The sequence below is a fragment of the Melozone crissalis genome, unplaced genomic scaffold (assembly GCF_028551555.1).
Source record: "Melozone crissalis strain CALT ecotype California unplaced genomic scaffold, PUWL_Pcris_2 ptg000004l_1, whole genome shotgun sequence".
In the NCBI taxonomy this organism is placed as follows: domain Eukaryota; kingdom Metazoa; phylum Chordata; class Aves; order Passeriformes; family Passerellidae; genus Melozone; species Melozone crissalis.
Window position 1 is genome coordinate 33,057,092 of NW_026535782.1, and position 12,037 is coordinate 33,069,128.

At 44.5% G+C, this 12,037-nt stretch overlaps 1 protein-coding gene across 3 annotated transcripts in view; it reads left to right on the top strand.

The window, feature by feature from the left end:
* Positions 1 to 12,037, top strand: part of LRRIQ1 (leucine rich repeats and IQ motif containing 1) — a 114,210-nt gene that overhangs the window by 101,262 nt on the left and 911 nt on the right. For 2 of the 3 annotated variants that reach the window (XM_054278981.1, XM_054278990.1), the window contains one exon: positions 26 to 1,433. The exons of the other annotated variant lie outside the window; for it this stretch is intronic. In XM_054278981.1, coding sequence (XP_054134956.1) covers positions 26 to 165 — 140 coding nt within the window. In that variant the 3' untranslated portion in view covers positions 166 to 1,433. Of the gene's footprint in view, positions 1 to 25; positions 1,434 to 12,037 lie in introns of those variants that run through there. 3 annotated transcript variants of the gene reach the window in all.

Below are 12,037 nucleotides of genomic sequence, written 5' to 3' on the forward strand. Positions count from 1 at the left end.
ATTTCATGTCTGTTTTGTTGTTTAGAAAAGAATATTTCTACTCCAGAAAAATCATGTTTGGGTCCATCTCATGCAGAACGGATATCATTTCGAGACCATCCAGTGCAGCTAAGTGGAGGATGGGGAGCAGGCAAAAAAAGGCAAAAGCTTAAAAATATTAGCTGAATATTGGTAATAACTAGTTGATTTAATCAAACACAGTCAGCATATGGAGATCTGTTTCTTTTTAAGCCTTTGAATATCAGTTGTTGGATTTTCATTTATTACCAATAAACCAGTTTGAGTTAACTACTTTTGACTTATTTTATTATACATGGTTACGGTGGTTGGGGTTTTGTGGGATTGTCAAAGTATTTTATACCTGTCAGTAAGTTATCATAGTTTGTGTTTTCAATTGCTTATATGTTCATGTGGTATAGAATGCAGAACTGATGAACTCTACAAGGTTTGTTGTACAGTGACTAAGTTTAGGCTTGCGTATAAGAACTGGATGAGAAGTCCAAGTGTAATAAAGGTTCATGTTCATGTGATATATGTCACGTATTGAAACACTGGATTATCATTTTCTCACAAAATAAAATGCATGCTTGCAAAGTGTGAGGTATAACAGGTGGCAATGCCATTCTTAGAGAAGCCTGTTCAGAAAATTTTACTGAACCAGTATACAAATGATGAGCATGCACTTTCCTTTTATTGGGAAGATGAGTAGTCCTTCATCTAGATCTTTCATCATAAGTTATGTTATAATATGTTAAAGCAACCTGTTGTGGTTTTATACTTTCAAATACTTCTGTTTCCTAGAGGATTGATTAAAAAAATAAACGGTTCTCGTTTTATACTTGGATAATGTAAAATCAGATCTATATGTTACTGTTAACCCAACTTAATTTTTTCACATAGACAGGCTCCTTCAGACCCATGTGTAAATGTTTTGTGGTGCAAGTAAATCTAGAGAAAAAGAAATACTGTTTCTACTGTTCATGGGTATCTAACTCATTACTTCTAGTCAATGCTTTGTCCATCAGCATACAGGACAGAAAATGTTCCTTGATTTCAAAGCCTAACATTATTTTCATATTTTCCACTCTGAGGGTATAAGTTGTTAATTGGATCTTTTAAAAGGCTGACTTTGGTATTTCCTTTTCTGATTTTGTAAGCCACAACCCCCTGTAGATGGAGAAAGAGGTAGAGAGAGTAATGGGGCTTGAAACTTCAGTCAGTAAAGAACATAAATTCTTACATTGTGGCTGGTTTTAAAATGTACTTAAATTAACATGGAATGTTATTTTGTAAAGTGTTTTCTATGCTAACATACTTTTCTAACTATGGATTAAAGGCATTTATCTTCATTTTTGTGAATACTTGCCTTCATTTTCAGATAAAAAGATGGCCTATCTCATGGAAAACCTCCAGTAAATAATTTTGCTTGTTTGAACCACTGTCACAATTTTATTATCACTTGAATAGTCAGTGCAGCCTATTTCAGAAAAGATTTCTTTGCCTTTCTGGGGAATTATGGTCAGGTTGCTTAACCTGACTATAGAAATCCTATGGTTGTCAACAGGGTATAAAATGTCAGTAGATGTTTATCTCACCTGTTTAATTTTCCAAATGTATGTAGTGTTCAGCTTGATTTCAGGATCTGCAATATAATGACTTTTAAATGTCACCAACAAATACTGGAGCTTTTGCGATTTTGCTTTTAACATCAAGGTTATAAATTTTTTAGGAAAAACTTTGTCATTTCAAAATGTCTGCCCCTACACCTGGCAGACTATGTAGCCACTATTACAGGTATTAACTGGAAATCAAAATACAAAATCAAGAGTTTCATAGCTTAACACTTCTTACAGATTGTCCCCTCTATTTGTCTAGAGAAACCATAACATATGCACATCACCAAAGCTGTAAATAAGGGATATTTAATATTTTATGCTTCTTTCTAAATCTCTATCATCTATATCTGTATCTACATTCATATCCAAAAAAAGTATCTGCTGTATAAAAATTATCATACCTCATCTGTTTGTTTTCATGGTGTTTCTGAATGAGAAATACCTCCCAGCCTAAATAAAATGTTTTGGCAACATTTTTTAAGGCCTTTTATTTTGCAAAGATAAATGGTAGCTTTTTAATATACAGTTTACTAAATTATAAATTGGAGTGACAATATTCACTGACAAGCCTTTTCATGACCTTACAATGTATAATAAGGTGAGGTCTTACTGTATCCAACACATTTTTCTCAGAATTGTAGTGTTCAAAGTACAGTATGTCTGACGAAATACAGAAAAACCTGCAAGGTGCAACTTCTGTTCAAGCTAGCAGAAAGACCTTTATTGCATTCAGGGATAAGGTGAAGCAACCAACACCACCATGCCTTGGTGTTCACCATCACATCTTGGAGTGTGTAAGGTCAGAGGTAGCACAGATGATACACGTGGTGGATATTTATGACACGAATTTTTCAAGCCCTACTCTGCAAGCAGTTTTATGGGTGTTTTTGTGTCTTTGGGGGATTTTCTTTTAGTCCTTTCTTTTTCATTTCGGGTTTTTTTTCCTTTTTTCCCCCACTTTTCTTCATGTCCCCCACACCTACCCCTGATGCAGTAATTCCCATTTAGGACAAGAACAGATTCTTAAAAGTGTCTCTGTCAGTCTGTTCTGATGTTGAAGTGACAGTGAGTCAGTGACAGTCCAGCAAAATTTACATTACAGAATCATGAAACTGCATCCCTGGATGCGCTGCTGCCTTTGCTGCGCTTCAGGCTTCTTCCAAGCTCGCTAGCCTCATCTCCTCCACCCTTTTATCTGTTCCCTGAAGATCTTTGAAGATCCTTGAAGATCCTAAAGATTCTCCTTTAAGGAGGAGGGACTTCGTGTGAATGAGCTCGTTTAAAAGATCTCCCTTGTATGTACGAAGCTTGAGACTCGGAAATGTAGGAAAGCATTCATTTGAAAGAGAGAAGAAACGACAAGGTGCATTTTTGTGTTGAACCCTTAATGGGTGTTACTCGCCAAAGCAAAGTGAAGAGCTTTCTGCGAGCTCTCCTGAACAGATCCCTGAACTGTCTTTCCCTGCGCAACTTCCCTGAAGATGAGCTCAGGAGTTCTTTAAACCCTCGATTGTTTCAACCGGGCATCAGGAAAGACACCTGCAGCAACAGGAAAAAAAAAAAAAAAAAAAAAAAAAAAAAAAGCTTCCCAAAAGGCATAGCCTGCATCTTAACGAGGTGCTAATGTCAGATCACCACGCCTGAATGACAATAGTCTCTAAGGAAATGGAAATGTTTCTCGCTGAATAAAGGGCAGGTTAACCTTCTTCAAACACAGTACCCGTGCTGACCCAAAAGATAATTGCTCAAAGGCAATTAAGGCATTTCGTGTTTTAACAGATATACAAATAGCCAATGTACAGCACTGACATGGTTTTGGTGCAGGGTGAGTTAGTGTTACATTTTGACTAAGTAAATCGTTATCTTTAATTATTAATAATCCTATTATTCGCGCACATGCATTCATTAAAGGTGTGTCCACTGTACACAGTGTTTACGTTTTTAAAAACCTTGCCACAGGCGGCATCCAAATCTGGCCTCGGACACATGGCTTCAAAACTGTGTTTTGCTCTTCCATTACAATCGTTAAAAGCACTATGAGGAATATACTGGATTAATATCTCTTTGATTTTAATTTCGGATTCTCATGATAACAAAAATGTATGTTTATGAAGGGACAGTCTTTCGGTGATACATACTGAAATTCCTTTTATTAGCACTCATGTAAGCCAGACTAATATTGTGGGATACTGTGCAATCTTAATATGCTTTTCTTTTGTCAGAAAAACACATATGAAAAGTAGCTATTACCACATGGCCCCAAAAAACCAGGAATAAAACTCTTGATTATATTATAAAATATTGAGTTGCCTGATGTTACATCTGAGTCCCAAGCAGTTTGTACTTAGCTGTAGTAGCTGAAGAAAAAAAACAAAACAGCCAAACAAACCAATTCTCAGCAGCTGGGGGTTTTAATGATTTGTTTATTTTTTTCTACAGTCATAAGTGAAAAATTAACTTATTTTTTATAGCAGTTGTGAAATAGTTGTGTTTGAATATTAATCTGTGTCAGTCGCTGCAGGTTTTAGAGCCTGTGTGAGAAATATATATCTATAGGTTCATATACACTTTCATACCTACTTTTGCATATACTTTCATATATCTGTGTCTATATAGATATGAGATTGGCATGTCAACTGGTCACGGATGCAGGTGTGGTTAAATAGGAATGGGACACCTCTCTTCTCACACAAAGTCAGAAAAATATGCCAAGTGTAGGGGAGGAGGCAGGCGTGGCCTGCAAGTAACAGTATACGTAAAGTAGGATTGGGTCTTGTGGGCATGTGGACAACTGCTCTCCTGGTTTTCAAGGCAGATGATGGACAAGAGAATGCTGACCTCATGTCCTTGGCTACATCCTGAAGGCACTTTCTGGTGCCAAGTTGTGCTGAAGGTTTGTTTGCAATAAAATACCCTTTGGAGAGATGTTCATGAGGTTCCATGACGTCAAATGAACAGAGACTGGATTTCTGAAGAGATTTCTGGAAATATTGACTAACTTCGCCAGGCTGACCAGCCTTACAAGGACTGGGAGTTGAAATTAATGACACTATGAGCTACACTGTTATTTACAGGTCATTTAGACAAGTGAATTGTTCTCTATGGTCACTTTCTCCATTATTTTGGTGACAGATGCAGACATAACAGCTTAGTACTAACTAGCTGCCAAAGACTAGCATTTGTTCCTCCCCTGGTCTTCATTCCAATGTTAAATACATTTGTTTAGAGTTAGTAACCTTTTCTTAATTTCATAGTTTATTGATTACTACTTATTTAGCACTTTTTTTTCCTTAAATAAGCCAAATACCTAGGAAGATATAGAAGTACTTCTGACTGAGATGCAATTGATAGCTCTTTAGCAATAAAGCAGGTAAGAGCATTTTATGTGGGTAACAAAAAATGCCGATTCACAAAGTTAAGTGATAAAACCCATGTTTGTAAGAACATAACTAAGAATCAGGTTCTCTTTATTCCTAACTTACTCATTTGTTAAATTACGCTTATGCAAAGAAACCGGAGATTAGCATTTTTTTTTTTTTTTACGAGGCACTACTTCAATCCTGAATGCAAATAAGCACCACCAAATAGTTGTGCCACAGCCAAGGTGTTTCACATATATCCTGAGATGGAAGACAGCTTTTTAGGAGAGAGTTCTATAACTAGTTGAATTCTAACACAGCATAAATGCCTCTGTTTCAAATCGGCACCATTTTCTAGGCTTGTGAGCCGTGATCTGAAAAAAAAAAAAAGAAAAAAAAAAAAAAAAGGAAAGTACACAAATAAAATGTGCTGTATATTCCTGCTGTATTCCGATCAGGAGATGAGAGCTGTCCCGTCCAAATAGGGTGGGTTTTGTCACCATTTCCGGGTGGGGAAGGTTCGAGAGGTTATTCATAGCAAGAACACAGGTCAGCCGTAGGCTTGGCTCGTTTGTCTGATACCTTGCTGTTCGTGCCATTGAATACACTTCTCCAGCAGTTTTTCTTTAAACGGTGGTGTCCCGTACATGAGAAAAGAAGGATTGTTGCGGGATTAGGAAAGCACGCTGGGAGATAAAACATCGGCCTCGCAGTCTCTAGAAGCGGCAGTTTCTGGCGACTTTTCTCTCGCCTGGCAGTTTTTGTTCCAGTTTGCGGGTTCTGCGAGAGGCGCGGCTGCGCGCCCCGCTCCGGAGCGACACCGCGGGGCTGGGCCAGGACACCGGCACGGGTCCGGTTCCCGTTCCGCCAGCCTCCGCTTCATCTCCAGACCCATGCATTTCTATGCGACATTTGGCCGAAAATAATTTTTTTAAAAGCACCAAACAAACAAAGCAAAAACAACAGCAAAGAGCTGCATTTTACACAGCCCCTTCACGTTTGTGCCGTTTGCGTTCGTATTTAATTTCAGGTAGTGACTCGGGAAGTTGTTGCCTTTCGTGTAATGTGCAGTCTGGCCGTGTGCCGGGTTAAGCTCAGAGCCTCGGGCAGGCGATGTGGGAAGGACTTGTCCCTGCTCAGGAGAAATGCGCTGGCTGTGGTGGCGAATGGTCCAAGTGGGGGGGACCTGCTCTCACCTGGTGGGCACCTCTTGCCCTGCCAACAGGAGGCGAGGCAGAGATTCAAGCTTACGCAGTTTCGCTCTACCTGATTTCTTGATGACATTAAACATTTTGTGCCTTGCCACAGCACAAATGCAAACAGAAATAAGAGAATTTCCTGCTGGGTCATGTCATCTCGCTGCCCATCGCTGTCTGATACAGTCTAAAAAGAGGCAGCACGCAAACGGACTAGGAAAAATGTCTCTCATGGTGACTGACGTATGCTGGGTATGGGTTTTGTCAGGAAAAGTGAAATATTTCGAGTCAATTTGTAATACAGTGGATTAATTTGGATTGCCCAGGGCAGAAACAAACAGAAGACTGTCTCTAACCAAAGGCTGGGGGCTGGCTTTATTGGCCAATATCAATATTTGTGTGGAAAGCTTAAAATATGATGTTTTTGCAAGAGCTGAAGTTTTAAAAGTGGGGGGGAGACGGGGGGGAAGGAGGAGAAGGAGGCCCATGGATGAAATATTAGCAGCATATCGGTTAACCACTAAGCTCTTTTTTGTATCCATCTAGCCGTTTCTGGTAAGAAGGGCAGAGAGTCTAAAGGCTCGGGGATAGATGCTCCTTAGTGCAGGCTAGCGTTTCAAAAGATACAGGCAGCTCTCAGCAAATGAAAAAATAAAGCTGAGAGTGTACAGAGGTGGTGCTGAAAGACCGGAATAAAATTTCTCTGTGGCTTTCAGCATCGCTGAATTATACATTTTTAATCGCATCTAGCACACATCGCATTGGAGGAAAAAAAAATGCAAAAAAAAGCAAGGGTTCTTTCAAACGAGGTAGCCTTGAAAACCGGCAGTCCTTGTCAAAGCAGCTCAATGCATCCATTTGTTAGTACCTCCAACTTGAACAGGGATCTATTTCTTAGACCCTGCCCCTTCTGTCTCACACCTTCCTTTACCTTCGTGCTTAGAAACCACAATGTCGACGCATATTTCATGGCTTAGAAGAAATCAATTCATCTGAGATGACAAGGCAGCCCCCCACACATTCTCCAGGCCTCTCGATGCATTCAGAGCCTCGGATCGCTCCGGTAATGTAGCCCTTCTATTTTCGGAATTGTCGCAGTACCAAGCTGCCGTCAGGGAAGGCTGGGTAACTTGCAAAGGACCTGCTTTCCTTTTTGTCTGCTCCTTGCATAGGTGCGCTAATGCTCAGTGCCCTACAGCCCGGCGTGGGTTCGCGACGGGAGAGCGAAAGGGGTGATTTAGAATTGCTCACTACAAACTCGCTCTCAGCTCCTTTGGGGGACGGCCCGCTCCTTGGGAATAGATTCCAGGGGTAAGGGTGGGAGGAGAAGCAAATGTTCACCCGTAAAAACGCAATAACGTGCTTTTTCACGTCTAGATTTTTCTTCTAAGGCGTCTGCTTCCGTGATGTGAAGAACGGGGTTTGTCTTTTGCCTTGGCACTATGTCTATAATTTGTTGGAAAGTTGGCAGAGGGGGAAGGGGCCAGGATTTGGCTTCTGAAGAGCCGCTCGGGCTGCTGGAGCGCGGCTCGGCCGGAGCTGCCAGCAGCTTTGTCCCCCGGTAAGGGCGGGGGACAGCCACCTCCCCGGGCTGGGACAGAGCAACTCTGTGCTTGCCTCACCTAACATCCCCAGCCACATCCTACTCCAAGTGCGGCGGCGGGGGAGAGCGGAGGGGAATAAATACGTGTGTCGGACCAGAGAAGCATCTTTAGGAGCAAATCTCTTCTTTATGGTGGTGCCAAACTGCACACCGGGCTTTGAGTCCCACGACCCAACTTTCAAATCCTTTCTAAACTTGATAAAGGGCTACAATAGCAGTCCGATGAAGCATAGATTAAATTCGTGTAGGGTTTGTTTTTATAACACATATGTAAGTAGGATTCATTATAATTTGAACTAGATCAAGATAAGAGATTAATGCTTTTATAGAGCATCTCTGCTGAGATTTCCTATGGGGCTAAGATTAAATCAACACACTAAATATTATCTCATTCCATTTTGCGTTAAAAAAAAAAAAAGAATAAAGTTTAAGAAACGTCACTACCTGTTGCAAGAAGAAAATTGTCGAGGTGTGTCCAGCCCTGACAGCAATCAGCAATCCTGCTTCCCTAACGGGGTAACTTTCCTATTCACCAAATTTCTTGCCTGTCCCCTGAATATGCCTTTGAAGCACGTGTAGTCTTTATTTTGTCTGTGCAGGTGTCACACGGGGTATGTCCCTAGCAGCTGAGCGGGGTGTCTCCCTGCTGTCAGAGCCAAGCTGCAGGAACCGTGAAATGCTTGCTGTCCTTACGTTCGGGCTGCTCTCTGGACTGGACCTGGAAACGCCTGAGCCTCGAGCCTGGCTGGGAAAGTGGGAAAGGCTCCAGGCTCGGGCCCAGGCTAGTGAGAGGTGGCACCACGTTCCCTATGCGAGGCGAGCGGGGCTCAATAGACCCGTGTGCTGCCCTCGCAGAATTTAGTTACCGAGTAGAAGTGCAGCCGATTTGCTCCTACACTTTCACTGATGTCTGATCCTACAGATCCCAGGTTTCTGGTAAAGTCACTCCAAACAGTGTCAATTAAACATTTCCTCTCCGAACGGAAAATCTTAAAGCTATGGACGTACACCAGAACGGATTTGTGTTTGCTCAGGTGAACAAAACCTGCTTGTTAGGAAGAAAGTTCGTTAAAGGGGGCTTGGATTGGGACCTTTTGCAGCCTGGCTGCGGAAATCCGAAACACAATCTTCATTTTCAGGGATTAAAATAAAAATAGTGATGCTTCACATACACCGCCCCAAAAGGAAAAAAACAAGCACCAAAAAAAACCCACAAAACAACCACCCCAAAACCCCAAAAAAATTACAAAACAAACAAACAAACAAAATGATGAAATCTAACAATCCCCCAAACTCAACTTCTTTCAGTGCTCTTTGAGAAGCAATGCACTTCTTCTTGCTGGCAATAAGAATATTTCACATGATTCTTCTCACAAACAGGATGTCTGGAAAATTATTACTCAGCCAAGCTAGGTTTTGGATTGTAACTTGCAATTCGCTGCATTCCACAGGGAGAGAGATATGGAGCGAGTAGCAGAGTGTCTTTTTACACCTTTTTTTTTTTTGCTTGTGCACACCAGTGGCAGGACAAAGTGGCAGAGACCGAGAGGCTAATTTCTCAGAGGGTATCTCGGGAGCCTACGCCCATCTCATACAATAAAATCTCCGTGTCTAAACATGAAATGAGCTCCTAGGTAAAGCCTCAGCAAAGAAAACAGAAGGCTTGTGGAAATGCTGAACCATTTGAGCACCTGTTTTTCAAGACAGACAGTTCTCTTCGTGTTTCACACACCCCGTCCCCCCCCCTCTATTCTATTGAGGTGCTTGATCCCATTCAGGAAAACATCAACACTTCCCTTCTTCCCCTATAACCATCCCTAAGCCGCCCCTCACTGCGGGGCCAGCCCTCCCGCGGGAACACCCAGCCCTTATCTTCCAAGCTTCACTGTCCATTTTCCCGGACACCTGGAGTGTGCGTATGTGGAAGGAATTGAATAATACCCCCGAAATTCGTTTAGCTGAGTCGCAGGTAGCGCGAATTTCTTGCCGTTCAATCCTTACATAAATGTCGTGCTTTAACTCTTCTGGAGGGAAGAGAAGTGTTGGTGTAAAAAAATTAAAAAATAAAAATCTTCTTTCTTTCTTCATCCATAGTTAAAAACCGATATTAGAAATGGGGAGGGGGGACGGGAGGGGATGGGGATTCCTGGAGATTTGAAAGGGAGATCATCACCCGTGTTGCTGCCGTTCTCACTTTATTTAAACAAACGCAGGGGTGTGAGGAGATGCCTTCAGCACGCAGTAGCTCTGCTGTTTCGGCTGGAAGCTGCCATCGCGAGCAGCAGCGGCTGCGGACCCAGAAACGGAGGTCCGAACCCCAGTCATGCATTTCTTTCCCCGAATTCTTTGGCTGTTCGGCAGCGAGACGTTGGAAATGTATGCGGGATCCTCGTCCTGCGCTGGGTCTGTAACTTGTGCCGTCAGGAAGGGAAGGGATTCCAGGACGGCGGGGCTGAGGCAGCCTGCATCCCCCGGGGGAGCGCAGCGGCACCGCAGGGTCCCGCGCTGTGCGCGCCCGGCTCGTCCGGGGACAGGCTGCCCCCAAGGAGCTGCAGGGCCGAGCTCCTTCACACCGCCTCTGGCCACGAAACGTCTCTCCATCACACATAACACCCTCTCACAGAAGGTTTGGGAGATACTCCATCTCTGGAAACACAGCGGCACATCTGCATGCAGCTCTTAATAACGGGGCTGCCTGGCGGAGGGAGTAGGTCCCTGAAGAAAGATGCTTTTGAAAGCTGTCTCACCTCAGCATAGAATTTGTTTTCCCTTTGCCGCCTTCTCCCCCGGGATCTGTCCAACCCCTCTCAAATGGTTTTAGCCCGCTGAAGTCAGCTTTCTGTTTTCAAGCTCTTAAGGAGAACGAATGCCATACGTGGCGCCAATTCTCCCCTAGGTTACATCTCTCCTTCCCTTTGAAGTCCGCTGGGTTGCACAGAGGTAAATGAGAGTCGAATTTGGTCCCTGAAGCTATCGGTGATGTGGAATCACTCTGATATTTATTTATTTATTTATTTATTTATTTATTGTTTCCTGTTGAGGAAGGACGGATTTTAAGACCCGGTTAGAGCTGGTATCGCGCTCTATATTTAATACTCAGATATAGCAAATATATATATTCTTATATATAAATGTCGGCGCTAATCTCGGCGGGGAGAGCTTCGCAAAGACGGGGCGATGAAGGAGAGGAGTCCCCGCTGCGGGGAAGATGCTGCAGGAGGGTGGTGTTTTCTCAGAGGAGCGGGGGTGAAGAGCACAGAGGACACCGCAGCCCGTCCCCATCTCGGTCCCCAGGCGAGGACAGCGCTTCCACGGGCCCGCGGGTCAGCCGCCGCCGCCGGGAGGGCCCGATCCTGCCGGGAGGGAAGGGGTGGAAGGGGTGCCAGGGTGCGGAGCAGCTCGGTGGGAGCGGGGGCTCCGCGCCGCCAGCGGGACCCGCGCATCCCCGCGGAGGGACCCGCGCTCCCTCCAGCCTAGTGAGAGCCCTGCTGCTGCTGCTTGCAGCTCCTGGGGGTTTGCGTTCGTAGGAGATGCTCCTTGTCCTCGGCTTTCCTGGAGTTTAATAGCTGTCTTTAAAGAGGGACATTTATTGGCATAAAAGTCGATTGCAGTCTGCAAAAACTTTGCATGTGTCTTTCATTTAAAAGACATCTACAGCTCCATTTTTTTCCCTCTCCCTCTCTCTGTCTTTCTTCCCCCCCTGCTCCCCCCCTCTCCCCTTTTTTTTTCCCCTTCCCCAAGGCATTTAGTCCTTTTTAGGCACAGTGATAAACACGCTGCCGAAGTGCCAGCGCACGGAGATGCGGGGGCAGGGAGAGGATCCGGAGGGTCCGGAGCAGGCGTTGTTCCAGAAGGTGCAAGGAGGAAACGTGTCGTTTTTCATGAGAAATCTGGGTACGGGAGCAGCCCTCGGAGCGGCCCTGGGGCGGGCTGCAGCCTCTGTCCCGGGGCAGTCAGCGAGCCGGCCCAGCACCTGGCCGCTCGTCCTCCCGCCGCTCCAATCCCTCTTCTCCCGGGTCTCACGGGAACCGCTTCCCCTTCTCCCTCCCCGCCAAAGCGACATCCCCACGCCACAAAAACCCCCGTCCCACCCCAAGACCCCGAGCACCACCGCTGCGCTCTGTCGCGACAGGGCTCCGCGCCCCGCAGCCCCAGCCCGGTGGCGGCGGCAGGTAACGCTGGGAGCTGGGACGGAGGCGTGGGGGCAGCAGCCCGGCCCTCACAGATGACAGGGAAGGGCAGATGGTGCCCACAGCTGCTCGA